Below are 14480 nucleotides of genomic sequence, written 5' to 3'. Positions count from 1 at the left end.
GGATCCAGACAGCAACATCCAACCTCAGGCCTCTGAAATCAGACAGCTAGAGTTGCTAGCTGCGCCAAACAAGTCAGACCAGTCCGAAACCAAACAGGCGCCCAATCCAAGCATCGCAAATTTCTACTACCGAGGCGACCGCGGAAACGTACGACCGTAGGAGGTTGCGTGCGTCACGATACATTCGCACTGTTCGATCCGTCCCGTGAAACTTCCACTGACCACGACCCACGCGCTGGCCGTATCTGGCTGGCCGTCCCATTTGGTTGGCTACTTGCACAGCTCCCTCCGCAGGCGCACCACGCGTGACACACGCGGCGCGGGAAGCTTCCGATTTTCTCCCAAAATAACTGTAGGAGTGCGCGTACCTCCGCGATTTTTTTAAATAATATTATTTTATTAAAAATTATAAAAATATAATTCAAAATAGGTCTGAAATTTTTAGCTACTTTTTGGATATCTAAATAAATTCAAATAAAAAAAAATACTCAATTGTAAAGTTATAGATATCGTCGATATATATACTTCTTATATAAAGATAATCAATATCCCATTATATGTAAAATAAATAAAATTATCTAAATATCATCTATGAATACAAGATTTATCAGCAATTGGTATACCGATATATCTATTGTCGGCACACCGAATGCCAATAGGATATCCGATTATTGATAAGAGACTAGTCGGCAATTGAAATACCGACTGGCACTTATATTTATAATTTTCTCATTTTGAATTATATTTTTGCAATTTTTAATAAAATAATATTATTTAAAAAAAACTCTACGCCCGCCGCGGGAAACGGATAGGAACAGGCGTGCAGCCGCGCTGTCGATCCCAGCCGGTAGCGGCCACGCTTGCGGGGACCCAGCCCAACCGTGCGCGGAAGGCCGACGTGAGAAACAAGCCAACGGTTCGTCGTCGTGCGCGACCGGCCAATTTCCGCGATCCAAACGTGGGGAGAGCTCGCCCTCGCCGAGCCCAACCGCCTCCTCCTCCTCCGCGGTTATATAACCCGGCGCCCCCCGCGCTGCCCCCACCAGACGGCCAAGTCCGGAAGCAAACTCGTTCCGTTGTTGGTGTCGCCGCTCGTTTTCTTGGCGTCGGCATGGCCGTTGGGGGAGGCGTTCGTGTGCCCTCGCCGCCGTCGTCGTCGGTGGAGGTGTGGGGGAGGAGGACTGGGGGGCCGCGGCGGCGCGGCGCGGCGACGATAAGGTGCAGCTGCGTGGGCGAGGCGGCCGGGGGCGTGGCCGAGGAGCACTACCGAACGCTGAGGCTCCGGCCGGGGGCCACCAGGGCCGAGGTCAAGAAGGCCTTCCGACGCCTCGCGCTCACGGTGCGTCCTTACTGCTAGCACATCATTAGCACTGTTATTTACTGCTAACACACCATTAGCACCGTTATTTACTGCAGCAGTAATCAATCTCCAGTAAATATGCTTGCTTCCGAGCAAATTCTTCCCTTTTTTTTTTTGTTTCCTCTCACCCCCTGATGTTTTGGTTCCTCTTCCTGACTTCCTTTTCCCCACGCGTGCAGTATCATCCAGACGTTTGCAAGGAGGGCGACGGCGACAGCGGCGTGCATTTCCAGAGGATCAACGTTGCGTATCAGGTTAGTTAAATTACCTAGCATTTTCTGCTAACAATTGAGCTGTGCTTTTTTTTTTTTTTTTTTTTTTCCCTTTCTTTGCTTTCGTGTTGCTGATTGAGCACACTGGATGCAGATGCTGATGAGCAACATGAGGGAGGCCGAGGAGAGGCTCGAGTATTGGCGGCTGAAGTACGGCCTCACCGACGAAGATCTGGACAAGTACAGGTACTACCTCAATGACGACGACGACGATTGGTTCGACATGTGAAGAAGCCACCCGATCGATCGACAAGGATATATACAACTCATTGATCCCCCATTCAAGTTAGCGTCGATTAATTCTTGCTGCCATGATAGAAGGCGGCACTGTAATTTGTTAATTTGCATGTGCATACTGCAGCGCTGTATACTTCTCCCCTGTTTTACTGTGGGGAAAAGGGGTACAGACAGACTAAAGTGTACTGACGTTTGTGCTTAAAAGACACATTCTTCTGTATATACAAAAGTTTTATTACCACATCGCGAGTATATGTCTCTTATTGATTGTTCATGCATGGCTGATTACTGAGGACTTGTTTGGAAATGAGTTTCAGGATCCAAATCCCTAGAATTTAGTACAAATTTGAACTAAATCCTGAAAATTCTTAGAGGAATCGTACTACTCTTCGAAACATGGCCCAAGTGATTTTTATGAACTTCTACAGTTTCTGTTCTGTTAATGGTACAGGACATTAGCAGTTTCCCTTTGTCCTTCAGAGCTTCTGAATGTGAAGAACTGAGATGAAGCAGCATTGTATAAAGTCAGATGCTGCTGCGGTATGATTAATTAAATCGCATGATGATTTTGATTCAGCTGATAGACTTAAGATAGTCAGATATAGAACACGGCCAATTTTCCTGAAACTTCCATGTACAGTCAAAACTCATTGGGCATCTATTATTCGTGTCTTCTGTTTGTTTGTTTCAGTGTAATAATCACAGAATTAGGCAATTGTAGTTCACTTATTCTCATAGCACCGCTGTTATCGCTTACATAAGATTTCAGTCTCAAAAGGAAAACATTTGTTCTGTTGACCCCATGCATCCAGCTGAATCCCCCCATAAGCCTCATTTTTTTCCCACTTTGCCTTCAAAAGCTCATTTTTGTTCATTTACACCCACCATAGTTGGAACTAGTTCAGTTTTGTATACTAACTATGAGTTCTTCCTTTGATCTCCCAGGCAATTTCTGTCAGCACAACAATTATTCGTGTGAATGTTATTGTTTTCATAATCAACACACCGTTTTGCGCTTACTGAAATGAGAAATGATGGATCTGGGTAACATAATTGCCTTTTGAAAGTGAAGTTTAGGTCTGCCTTTTAGTGTTCAGAACCTTTTTAGTGTTAAGAAAAGAAATGTTATCCGTCATGCATTTTGTTAATCTTGCCATACTCATTTGTCCTCATGCACCATTAGGTTAGTGGTCCATGCCTCACTATGTGTCCACAAATTATTAAATCTTGCCTTGCAAGTCCATGTCGATGTTCATTTCTGCCACTTTCTTTGTTATGTGGTAGCTTGTTTGAACTAAGATAGTGTTTGGTTCATGTATTATTAACGTAAACACAAAAGCTCTCCTTGCTCTTGGCTCATTTGAGTAGTTTTGGGTCGGTAATCTAGATGATGTCGGTTCAGGACCTTTAGTCGTTTATGATTTGTAATATCACCCGAAACTATCCTAAGTTCCTGACTTTTCAAGGTCGTTGTGTAACTTATACTCTTAATTTTTTCTTAATATAAAGATGCGCAACTCTTCTGTGTATTTAAAAAAAATAAACACAAAAAGAATTGTATCACAGGGGATTTGACGGTGGAATGGACGATTACTTAGTTTGTTTGGTTCATGGAACATTTAACGTAAACGCAGAGGCTATCGAATACAATTGCACTGTTTAGTTGGGGTACTTGTGATTCGATTAAGGAGGAGGATGAGACGACGATGGAGCCACAGAGGAGGACACCGCCGGATTGGAAGGCCTTAGCCACCCCTGGCCACCGGCTTGGACAAAGACCCTGGGGAAAATGGCTTTAACGGACGAGTGCGCCAATATCTAGAGGAAGATGGGAGCGCTCGCAGGTCAGAAGCACCTCGTCAGTTGGCGACGCTTGCTGGTCAGATCCACCACCTCCTTGCCAATTGACCAGATTCACCTAATCCTCATCGGCCATATCCACCTGCTCCTCCCTGGACGTGCTTGCTGTCCCACGCCAAGCCAGCCGCCGCCTCCTCCGCGTGCTCGTCGATCCACGCCGCTGTCGCTCCGTCGTGTGGTGGGAAGAAGAGAAGGAAACTGTGATCATGTTTGAGAGAACGGGCGCTCTGCGAAGTAAAGATATCGAATCCCACCCAAAATCGGCCATAATCAGCTTTCTATTGGACTGTCATCCGATTCTATGGTTTCTAGTTACAAAGTAACTGAACCAAACATCAACTGACGGTTTGGGTTAACACTGTAATTGGAATACGCTACAAAATGTCAAACCAAACACCACCTGAGTTGTACTCATTCTCTTATGGAGCCTAATTTTTTTTATTAGGATTTGTCATGACTCTTTATTTGCATGACATCAGTAATGTGTCCGCCGTATAGTTTTAGTTTACTCAGGCAGCATTTGTCTGTAGTGTTAAGAGAAAATAATCTTTTTCTGAACATAAAAAACATGCATCTGTCGAAAATTTGTTTTTGTTACGGACTAGCCTTTCAAGATGCAACACGGAACATTTTGTCCTACCTAACCTATCATATTTCCACCTTCAATTAGGATGGGTGTATGGACATGTGAAAGACCTCCTTTCCTAACCCCTTTTTCCTTTGTCGATGGTTGATATGGATAGCAATTCAGCTGATCACTGCAAATTGCCAAGGTTTTGCTGTCAATAATCTTAAAAGCTGACAGCAAACGGTGAAGTACATGCAAAAAATGTGGTCAACCAGGTTATCAGAAAACTGTGATGATCTATTCATCGCCTCTCTTTTTTTCGAAAGCCACCGTATGTGCGATTATATTAGAAGAAGGATAAAATGGCACCAGAGATACCTCAGGGCGGGCCCAAGGCCGAAACTAAAATTTAGGAGACGCGAAAATTGAAATTAAGATGAACTTCCCGGCTTTCTCTTAGTGTTGTTAAGGAATGGGCATCCCCATACGCCCATACCAGTGCCTCCTCTTGCATCCTGTGCAACAATGTGCATTCCGTGAGTTCCCCTGAAAATCCTTCGATTTCGTCTTTCCACTATTTGATTTTGTCTCCTTATTTTGATGTGTGGTCAATGTGTCTTTCCCTTTGTATTTTTTTTTGGCATGAACAGATGCAAGATTTGTTTACAATCATAAATTGACAATAACTCAATGTCGCCACAAATGAGGGTCGATTTAGAATTAAACTTTCTCATCATCATCTCATCTCTGATTGTTGTGTCTCGATCACACAATAAGAATCTACAATTTAGCTTCTAGATCGCGATGTTGACAACATTTATAGATTTGATGTGGTAAGATCATCTTTAACAGATATTTTAAAAATTCATCCTCTATAATACTATTACAGCATCATAACACTATTATAACATATCTTGCCGAGCCTAAGAACACCGCAGACGCTATAATGCCATAGACACAACCAAGCGCCGAAACCTACTAAAACTAAGAAGCTACTCTATTAAACCTACCTAAACTTACTGCTATGAAACTAGAAGGGAACCCTCACTCTATTCCACGCCGCCAGCGAGCCGGAGCAGGAAGGGAAGGGGCCCAATTTGGCTTCGAAATGTCAATCTCCTGGAGAATCGCCTCTCTCAACTATAGCATGGGAAAAGTGCTCCTGTCAGGTCCAAGCGGCTCGGTTGGGAGCAGGAGTGTCTGGATCTAGAAGATAAGCCCCTCCTGGGTTGGTGCGGTGGGAGATAGGCTGGCCCATGCAAAGAGAAGAAGTGAGGAGAGGCCAGCTGGGTCGGCCCAACAAAGAAGCACCCTCCTGGGCCGCCGCAGAGAAAGGAGAGGGGGCTAAACACTTGGGCCAAGATAGAAAAAAAGCCCACGCTGTTTTTCTTCTTCTCTTTCTCTCTTTTTTGTCTTTTATACTTTTATATTTTCATTATGTATGCAGCATATACATGTACATGTGTAGCTCCTCTGGCATGCCAAAATGACATGTACATAGCAGATCACCATTAATGTCCAAATAAGACTCTTTTTACAAAATATCGGATCACCATTACTGGTCGTGATCAAATAAGAGGGCTTTTTTAAAGTACCGGATCACGATAAATAATAATCAGGATCCAGATTAGAGGTGTTTAAAAAAATATCGGATCGTGATCCAAATCCAGGGGCTTCTTGCAAAATAGACATGGCCGTCGGCCGTCGAGGCCGCGCTGCCACCGGCGACCGCCGCCAACCCCATCGCCGTATAATCCAAGAAACCATTCGTCAACAACACTCACCCACCACGAAGACGCTGCACCGTCGGCCCCACGAGCGTCGGTTCCTCTGGCACGGCGCAACAGCCGGCCAAGCAGCCGCCTTCAACTGGAACCACCCTCACCGCGAGTCCGCGACGGCACCATGGACAAGAAGTCGACGATGACGAGAAGCCATGGGAGGTGAGCAGAGGACCTGCTTGCGTGCTGCACTCTCTACTTGTCCATGGTGGAACAGAGGACACCTGGCCCGCCCTTCTCTGTTCCACCTCCATTGCCCTGCTTACGGACGGGGACAGCCCCCCCCCCCCCCCCTTCTTCAACATCCGTCCGTGAGGCAAAGCAAAAAAGATGCAAGATGACGACTGCATTTCAGCAAAATTTTTCTTAGCCTTTCAGGTTGAAATAATCTCCAATCGACATGGATACAAAGCAGGAAATCAACAATCCATGTGATTCAAGGTCTTGCCTAGAATTGACTTATTAGGGTAGTATAAGTACATCCTCAACTATAGCACGATAGAGTTGAGTTCTTGTACTAACCTAATAGCATATATGTTGAAATATTTCCAGTTCAAGCAGCTACAACTCAGTCTCAAAACAAAACGATAGCAGATTTGGAACAAGAGGCTAAAAAGGGATGATGAGGTTATTCAGCACTTCAGACACAAAAGATATGGTTAAAATGTTAAATCGTTTAATTATATTAAACTCCCTCCGGTCATAAATACTTATCGTTTTGATAAATCCATTAAAACTCCTCCGGTCATAAATACTCATCGTTTTGATAAGAGTTAATAGTTTATAGAATAATTAGTTTAAAAATATAAAAATCATATGTATAAATTTATCTTAAAAAATAATTTTATAATTTTATATTTTTATTAGATATTATAACTATATTCTAATAAAAAATAATAGTCAAAATTGTACTAAAAACTGTAAAAATTCAAAAGCGACAAGTATTTATGACCGGAAGGAATACCATCTAAAACCAGTTTTGTATGGATACACAGCTGCTCCGAATTACTGACATCAAAGTACACTCATTTAGTGTAACTGAATCAAACTGCAAATACCCTAAAACACATGAATAAGCAGCCTACATTTCACCCGGTGTAAATCTCCATGCTAAGTTCTGATGCTTCCTTTCCTACTATTCTCTTTTGATCTCTGTTCTCCCAAACCGACAAAGCAGTGATGCATCTCTAGTCTCTAGATTTCTAGTCGATCTTGACGGAAGAGTAAATGAGCCTGGTGAACCAGAAGCAGGCGTAGAAGCCGATGGTGCCGGTGAGCACAAAGAAGGCGTACGAGGCGATGAACATGTAGCCGAAGTAGAGCACGCCAGAGACTGCCTTCGTGATTTCCAGCTTGGTGAAGAAATAGAATGTGGCGTATAGGAAGAGGTACAGCGCTGACGAGCCAGACGTCAGGTAGGACCTCCACCACCACTGGTAGTCCTCGCCACAGAGCTGGAAGTAGCACAGCACAATGGTGATCTCGGCACAGGTCAGGATCAGGATGATGAAGACAAGGAACAGGAACCCGAAAATGTAGTAGAACTGTTGCAGCCAGATTGATGTCAGGATGAAGAAGAGCTCGATGAACACCGCACCGAAGGGCAGGAGGCCTCCAATCAGTACCGAGACGACTGGGTTCAAGTACCATGGCTGCTCCGGTATCAGCCGTGGTATCTTGTTCGTCCTCACCGGGTCCTCCACGGTGGGCTTCTTGAACCCAAGGTAGCTGCCAACGAAGACCAGCGGCACAGATATTCCAAACCAGAGGAGCACCAGTGCAAACATGGTGGTGAATGGCACAGCACCGGAGGATTTCTCACCCCAGATGAGCGTGTTCAGGACAAAGAATATCACAAACACTATGCCAGGAAACATCAAGGCCGTCTTGATGGCGACGTTCTTCCATTCCGAGCCCTTGAACATTTTGTAAAGGCGCGAGGAGGAGTACCCTGCAAACAGGCCCATGAAGACCCAGAGGAGGAGCATGGCTGTCATGAGCCCTCCCCGGTTCGATGGTGAGAGGAGTCCAAGGATGGCGAACAGCAAGGTGACGAGCAGCATCCCAAAGAACTGGACGCCTGTGCCGACATACACACACAACAGGTCGGCATTGACCGGAGGCCTGAATACATCTCCATGAACAAGCTTCCACCCTGTCTCCTCCTGGGCATCCTCCTGGTTCTCTAGCTGGTTGTACTTGGAGATGTCACGGTACAGCGTCCGGAGCATGATCATGGCAACCATCCCAGAGAGGAAAAGGACTATCATCAGAGAATTGACAATGGAAAACCAGTGGATTTGGTCGTCTGTCATCAGAAGGTAGGTGTCCCAGCGTGATGCCCACTTGATATTACTTTCCTGCATGGCATAGCATATGAACAAAATGAGCTCAGAAAATTTTATGCTTTGTGAACGAAAATCAGACCATCTATCTGAAAGTTTACAGAGGGTGCTTGAACTCTGCCACTGTTGTGGTTGTAGTCAAACAATTTGAGATGCAGAATAGTTACAAACTGAAATTACCTCAAAGTTAACATCATAAGTGAAAATGATCTCTTTGTTGGCCTCGACTTCTTGAGGTGAATTAGAGTCTACAACTAGACGTCTTGAGTGTGGATCACAGGTTTTAAGGTGTGTTCCATTCCCCTTCCAATCACCATCATATTCATGCTTAACACTGCAGCAGATATAATAAGCATATGTTATGAGAATAAAATAAATCTAAAATGACTGCAAGCATCACAAAAGAAATCCTTAAAGTAACTCCAACTTGAGGGATGAATTTGTGAATATTAAACCTGTATGGCTTAACTTCGAAGGCCACAATCCTAGCAAGATCTGTGTTTACATCCTTGTGAAACTTCACCAGAAATGTGAAGTGGTTGTGGATGAAATGCTTCTCATCCTTGCTCTGCATCAAGGACTTTCAAATAAGAACACATTTGACATAAGGTGAATACATCGGTCTATCTAGCTAGTAAGCAGGTCATCAACCCACCCCGGAATACTGGCCCTTGACGCCGACATGCATGCCGTGTTGATAGACCGTGGGCGCCTCTTGATCCAATCGCGTGAGTGGGACAACCAAAGGAAGGTTGTCAAGAATCCTGCAAGCCAAAAGCAAGGTTCACTCTCCCATTCCAATCATCTGAAATGTCTGGATCATTGATCTATGCCTGTGCAAGCAGCATCTCACATGTTTATGCGGTACTCATCGTCAATTTTTTCCTTCAAATCCTTCGCTTCATCTTGGCTTATAACAATCTTGCACACGATCTGGCACAGCTTAGGCTCCATCATCTCAAACTGCATTGCAATGACAATTGAAATTTCACAATAGAACCTAGTTGATTACAGTACATACACCAGTGATCTTTTACTCGGACTATCTCAGGACAAGAGCTAGGCGCTGTTGTACTAAGTACTAACATAAACAGGAGGTGAACAGAGAACAGTGTTACAATAGAATAGACAAGTATTAATACTATACGGGCATACGGCGCTTACCACGTAGAGCGAGTTCTCGATGCGGTCGCCGAGGAGGACCTCGCCGAGGTTCTCGGCGCTGTCGGCTATGGTGTCCGGTCTGCAGAAGGGGAGGGAGTAGTAGGAGTAGGGCAGCTGCGTCTTGATGGAGCTCAGCTGGTTCACCTTCACGGAGAGCAGGTCCTTCTGCAGTCAACCACCGCAATCCACACAGCCCAAGTGCGTGAGGATTCGCCAAGATCAAGCAACCGACCCGACCAAGATAGAAACGCGAAACAGAGAGAGAAAGGCAAAGGCGGGGACCTTGCGGAAGTCGGCGGGGGCGACGCCGGGGAGGTAGAACCCACGGGCGGCGCCGGCGCCGGCGAGGACGACGACGATAAGGAGAAGGAGAACCCTGACCGGGTGGGTCGTTGCCATGGGTGGCGGGGGATCGGAGCGCGCAGGGAGGGAGGAGGAAGTCGTCGCCGGCCGGGGTGATGGCCTTTGCTTGGATTTGACGGGTGTCCGGAGGCTTGCGAGGAGGGAGGCTGGCAGGTGGGCCCGGAACACTGCAGCCTGCGTGGTTCGGCGGTGCGTGTCTCGCCTCTCGTATAGTAGCCGCCGTGTGGCCCACCGAATCGCGGATTGCCGAGGATCAGGTAGATGCGGGGCCCACCGGGACGCACCAATCTCCATGCGGATGCAAGGTTAAGAAATTTCCATTTATCTGTGGACACGTGGTTTATCGATACCGTAGAAATGGATGAAAAAGATTATATAATAAATAAGATAATAAATAAATAGACGAATATTAAATTAATGAAATAGATGATTAAGATAGATCGTATGTGTGCAGGACACGTGAAGTTGTATTTTACATATGCAGGCTCGTGTTAGCAGTAATTACGGTAGTTTAGGGTGCACGGTACACAGGCCAGGCTGGTTACGTTGCGTACACCGTGCTAGTTGCGTGCTAGTGAGAGTTCAGAGTGTCACTTTGCCGTGGAAACAACCAAACACAGCAACGAAACTTTGATATTTTGCCTGCGTATGCAACTGCCTAATTTGGTACAAAACATAAAACAGTTGGTACTGTGAGATCACCATATGTTCTCAATTAGCTGTGCATGATATATTGATCAGATTTTGTGCTGATGATGTGTCAGGACTGAACAGAGACGGTGCGGTATTAGAGCGTCAGTGGAGATGCGAACGTGTCGATGTTTCTGCGTCCCTCCAAGAACAGGTGTGCACGTGCCAACACGGAAGAGTGCAGTTGTCTATGCATGGCGCACTACATTTTTGTCTCTTTCGAACTGAGTTTTGGTGTCCCTGAGATACTCGCAACCATCGTCAAGTTACTCTTTAATGCATCTTCAATAGTTAGAGACATTATTAATTTTTAATATCAAAATTAGTATTTATAGTACGAATAAAGTTATATCTTAATATTTTTTATGAGTATAAGAAATTATAAACCGTAAGAGCTGTATAAATTTTTTAAAATATATTCTTTTATCTGAGGGTCAGTACTATCTCTATTTATTAGAGATGTCTTTATGTTTCGGACTCTTGGTTCTGGATGATGGTCTTTTGACTGACTGCCGGCTTGTTGGTTGTTGCATGCTAGCTGTGTATCACCTCTCGTATCAGGGAAATCTATGGCAGTTTGGCAGGGTTGCCGAGTCATCTTAGAATTGGTAGTGGACCGTCATTGTCACGATGTGGGTTTCGACAATGATCGATGCAAGGAGTCAGCACAAACTGCATACCCGGCCCGTTTTATTTCATTGAAATTAAGGGTGAGAATTACATACGTCATTTCTAGGTTTGCCCAAAGCCAGAAACAGGTTAGGCTGGTGTTGGTGAAGGAATATATGTCTTTTACGAATAAAATATAGTAAGAGCTAATCCATAGAAATGATTTAAGTTTGGAGAAAAAGCGGAGAGAAACGAAATACCACGAGTGATTTTCTAGGCTAAGAATCTCTTTCACCGTGTATCCACGGTCTGTATTTATAGTGTCTTATATGCATACCCTATGAGAGAGGCTAAGATACAAGTTGTTGCTATATAATCGAGACCTATGCCTAACCTGGTAAAACATTGCTCAGGCACATGTAGTTCTTTACTTACTATGATGACATCATCTAACTGTGATACTACAGTGGCGACAGGTGGCTGGCATGCACGGCCGGTCGCCGATTGCGGCGCATGCCCTACACTGTCAAACTGACCGTCGATTAGACCGACATGACATACCGATCACTTCGTGGTAAGCGGATGGTGGCCGATAGACCCCCTTCCTACTGATAATTTTGGAGGTTCAACCGTCTCACCAAAATCTCTGGGAGTTAGTGCCCTCCGAGGGTTCCTAACCCTCCGAAGGCTTGGGGCTTCATAGAGAGTTCAAAGCCGGTCTCCAGAGGGGCTCCAAAACTAAGTGACCTTTGGATCTAGGTAGGCGGAGCCTAGGCGTGTCAGGGGTCCCTGATGGCGACCCCTCAACAGCAGCCCCTCATGTGGATGGTCAGCGGAGCGGTCAGTCCCGCGGTTCTTTCAGAGCAGGGCCTCTGGCGGTCCTTGGCTCTGCTGCCGGGTAGCCCTTCGGTCCTCCAGTTGCGTTGAGTCTTTTTGAAGGATCGGCTGAGCGGCTGGACCAAATATTTTAGAAAAATTTGTATATGAGACCATATTTATGTGGCTTTGTCTCAAGGACACTACCAAAATTGATTTTGGCTATCGGACATGGTGAAAATGTGACTTAATCTCCGGGACACCACATCGAATAAAATAATCACAGGTTGAGTGAAAAGAACTTGTTGCCTCTCTCCTCGTTGTTTCATTACCAAGCAGATCCCACCTGTCAGCCTCTTCCCAGATGGTCGACTTGGTCGCTAAGCAGTGCACCACCGCATGGAGCTTCCGCGCCGAGTGCGCCGACCTCAAGGTCCGCACCGACGAGCTCACCGCCCTACTAAGGTAGGCGGCGCGGGCGCCAGACCTCTACGACCGCCAGGCCGCACGCATCATGGCCTGGGCGATGCAGGCCCTATCCAAGGCGTCGGCCCACGTGACACGGTTCTCGTGTGGTCACTCGCGGCTCCAGAGCCTCTTCATCCTCAGCCTCGCCACCGGGTTCCCACGCACCATCGTCGCTCTAGACACCGCTCTCGAGGACGTCGCCTGGCTACTCCGCATCTCCTCGTAGCACCACCACGATGGAGAAGGCGAGGATGGATACCACGAGGACAGCGCGCTCCTGGGACTCCCCAACATCGCGTAGAAGGAGCCCATCCTCTTCTTCATCTAGGACCACATCGCGCAGCTGCACACGGGCTCCCCCATGGCACGGGTAGACTCGGAGGCAAACCTCGCCTGTTGGCCCAGTACAGCCAACACTTCACCAAGTTCATCATTAAGGAGGACGGTGTGTCGCCGCTGCTCAAGCTGCTCAAGGAGGGCACAAACAATGGGTAGGAGGCCGCAGCGCGCGCTCTAGTTTTGCCGGGATGCGACGCTGAGAGCATGGACAAGCTCATCTAGGCCGGGGTGTGCTCTGCCTTCGCCGCCAGCCTCAAGGAGCCACCCATGCGCGTGCAGGCCTCGGTCAGGCCACAATCACCGAGGCCATCGCAACCCTCGCAGACTGGAGTTCCATGTGCTAGGACCTTTTCACGCAGAACAACGCCGTTCGGTACCTCGTTGGCCACCTCGCCTCCGGGACTATTCAGAAGCACAGAAGATACTCTGTTGGCCCAAGCGGCTCTAAGAATAGTAGTGCTACGACATCAACGAAATGAGGGCAGAGAGAGGTGAGATGCTGACAAGAGAGATCAAGTGCATTTGTGTTATTTTCAAACTATTCTCTCTCTTCATTAGCTAAAAATGAATATTTTATTTGACACGGTGTCCTAGAGACCATGCCACATTTCCACCATGTCCGACAGCCAAAATCGACTTTGGCGGTGTCCCTAGGACAAAGGTACACAAATACGGTATCCCATAGACAGATCTCCCAATATTTTAACATCATCTGCACAGGACAACATTTAATACAGCATGTGTTTAGTGGTACAGTTATACCTTGCTAGGCAATAGTGGGACACGTAGGTCCCTAGCATTGGAGGGTCGTGGAGAGCGGTTCAAATTCCCCATGTCTGTGGGGGAATGGATGGGACAGGGGTGTGCGCACACGCCCCAAAGGGGGCATCAAGCCTCGCTGATAAGGGCATGGCTCCCTCGGATACACACAAGCTGAATTTGTTCTTCATTGTTCATATTTTCTTCGTAAAGAATAGCATACTACTAAGTTTTTATATTATTTTGTTGCTTAGAAACTTGGGAGAAGCATCATAATCTTATCTAGACACACCACAACCTTAGTTGGACGTCATCACTTGAGTTCCAAGTCTACTCAGAGTCAATGTCGAGTCATAGTTGAACTCCAAAAGTCTACTCGAGTCTAGGACATCATGTCAGTAAAATGGACATAAATATCGCATATAAGTCCATTTGAGGCATTGTTGGACTTCCTGGAAAACTTATGATGAGCCATTTCCAATGGATCTGGTCTCGAACAAATATTCCTTATAGTTTAGTTAAAGTCAAATGAATAAGGTGCTGCATCATCATTTGGACCTTCTCAGGTCATGTAATTGTGTCGGGGTCAGAGTCCAGGTTATGTACGTCTCTCTCCATGGCTGCATAATCCTAGGTCTACTTCCTCACGCCCCTCCCTATATATACACAGTACCCATCATAGTTTAGACTTGAGTTTTACTTAGATTATTCTGTTTTAAATAGTTTCGCTGTTTATCGGTTCGTAGAACCCCAAACTTGAGCACTTCATTAATAATCAGTAATATTCAGATTACATCTACTTGTTGTTGCTTGTGTTTTTTATTTGCTTGTAGGAAAAGCTTTCTTGGC

General features: G+C 46.0%; 2 protein-coding genes across 2 annotated transcripts; one reads left to right on the top strand and one right to left on the bottom strand.

The window, feature by feature from the left end:
• The first annotated feature begins 948 nt into the window (after nucleotides 1-948).
• On the top strand, nucleotides 949-2110 carry LOC133927136 (chaperone protein dnaJ 8, chloroplastic-like). Its single transcript, XM_062373444.1, has 3 exons — nucleotides 949-1339; nucleotides 1540-1614; nucleotides 1727-2110. The coding sequence occupies exons 1-3, from the start codon at nucleotides 1112-1114 to the stop codon at nucleotides 1859-1861; spliced, it is 438 nt and encodes a 145-aa protein (XP_062229428.1). The 5' UTR covers nucleotides 949-1111; the 3' UTR covers nucleotides 1862-2110.
• Nucleotides 2111-6997: 4887 nt separating this feature from the next.
• LOC133927135 (transmembrane 9 superfamily member 8-like) lies at nucleotides 6998-10133 on the bottom strand. The gene is made up of 7 exons (XM_062373443.1): nucleotides 9870-10133; nucleotides 9588-9752; nucleotides 9277-9386; nucleotides 9079-9187; nucleotides 8879-8991; nucleotides 8604-8757; nucleotides 6998-8438 (listed from the first exon to the last, which is right to left on the bottom strand). Exons 1-7 carry the CDS (start codon nucleotides 9984-9986, stop codon nucleotides 7281-7283), a joined length of 1926 nt encoding a protein of 641 aa, XP_062229427.1. The 5' UTR covers nucleotides 9987-10133; the 3' UTR covers nucleotides 6998-7280.
• Between the last annotated feature and the right edge of the window lie 4347 nt (nucleotides 10134-14480).

This window comes from Phragmites australis, chromosome 8 (assembly GCF_958298935.1).
Source record: "Phragmites australis chromosome 8, lpPhrAust1.1, whole genome shotgun sequence".
Classification (NCBI taxonomy): Eukaryota; Viridiplantae; Streptophyta; class Magnoliopsida; order Poales; family Poaceae; genus Phragmites; species Phragmites australis.
Note: the sequence above shows the minus strand (reverse complement) of the source record. Positions and strands in the feature narration are given on the sequence as shown.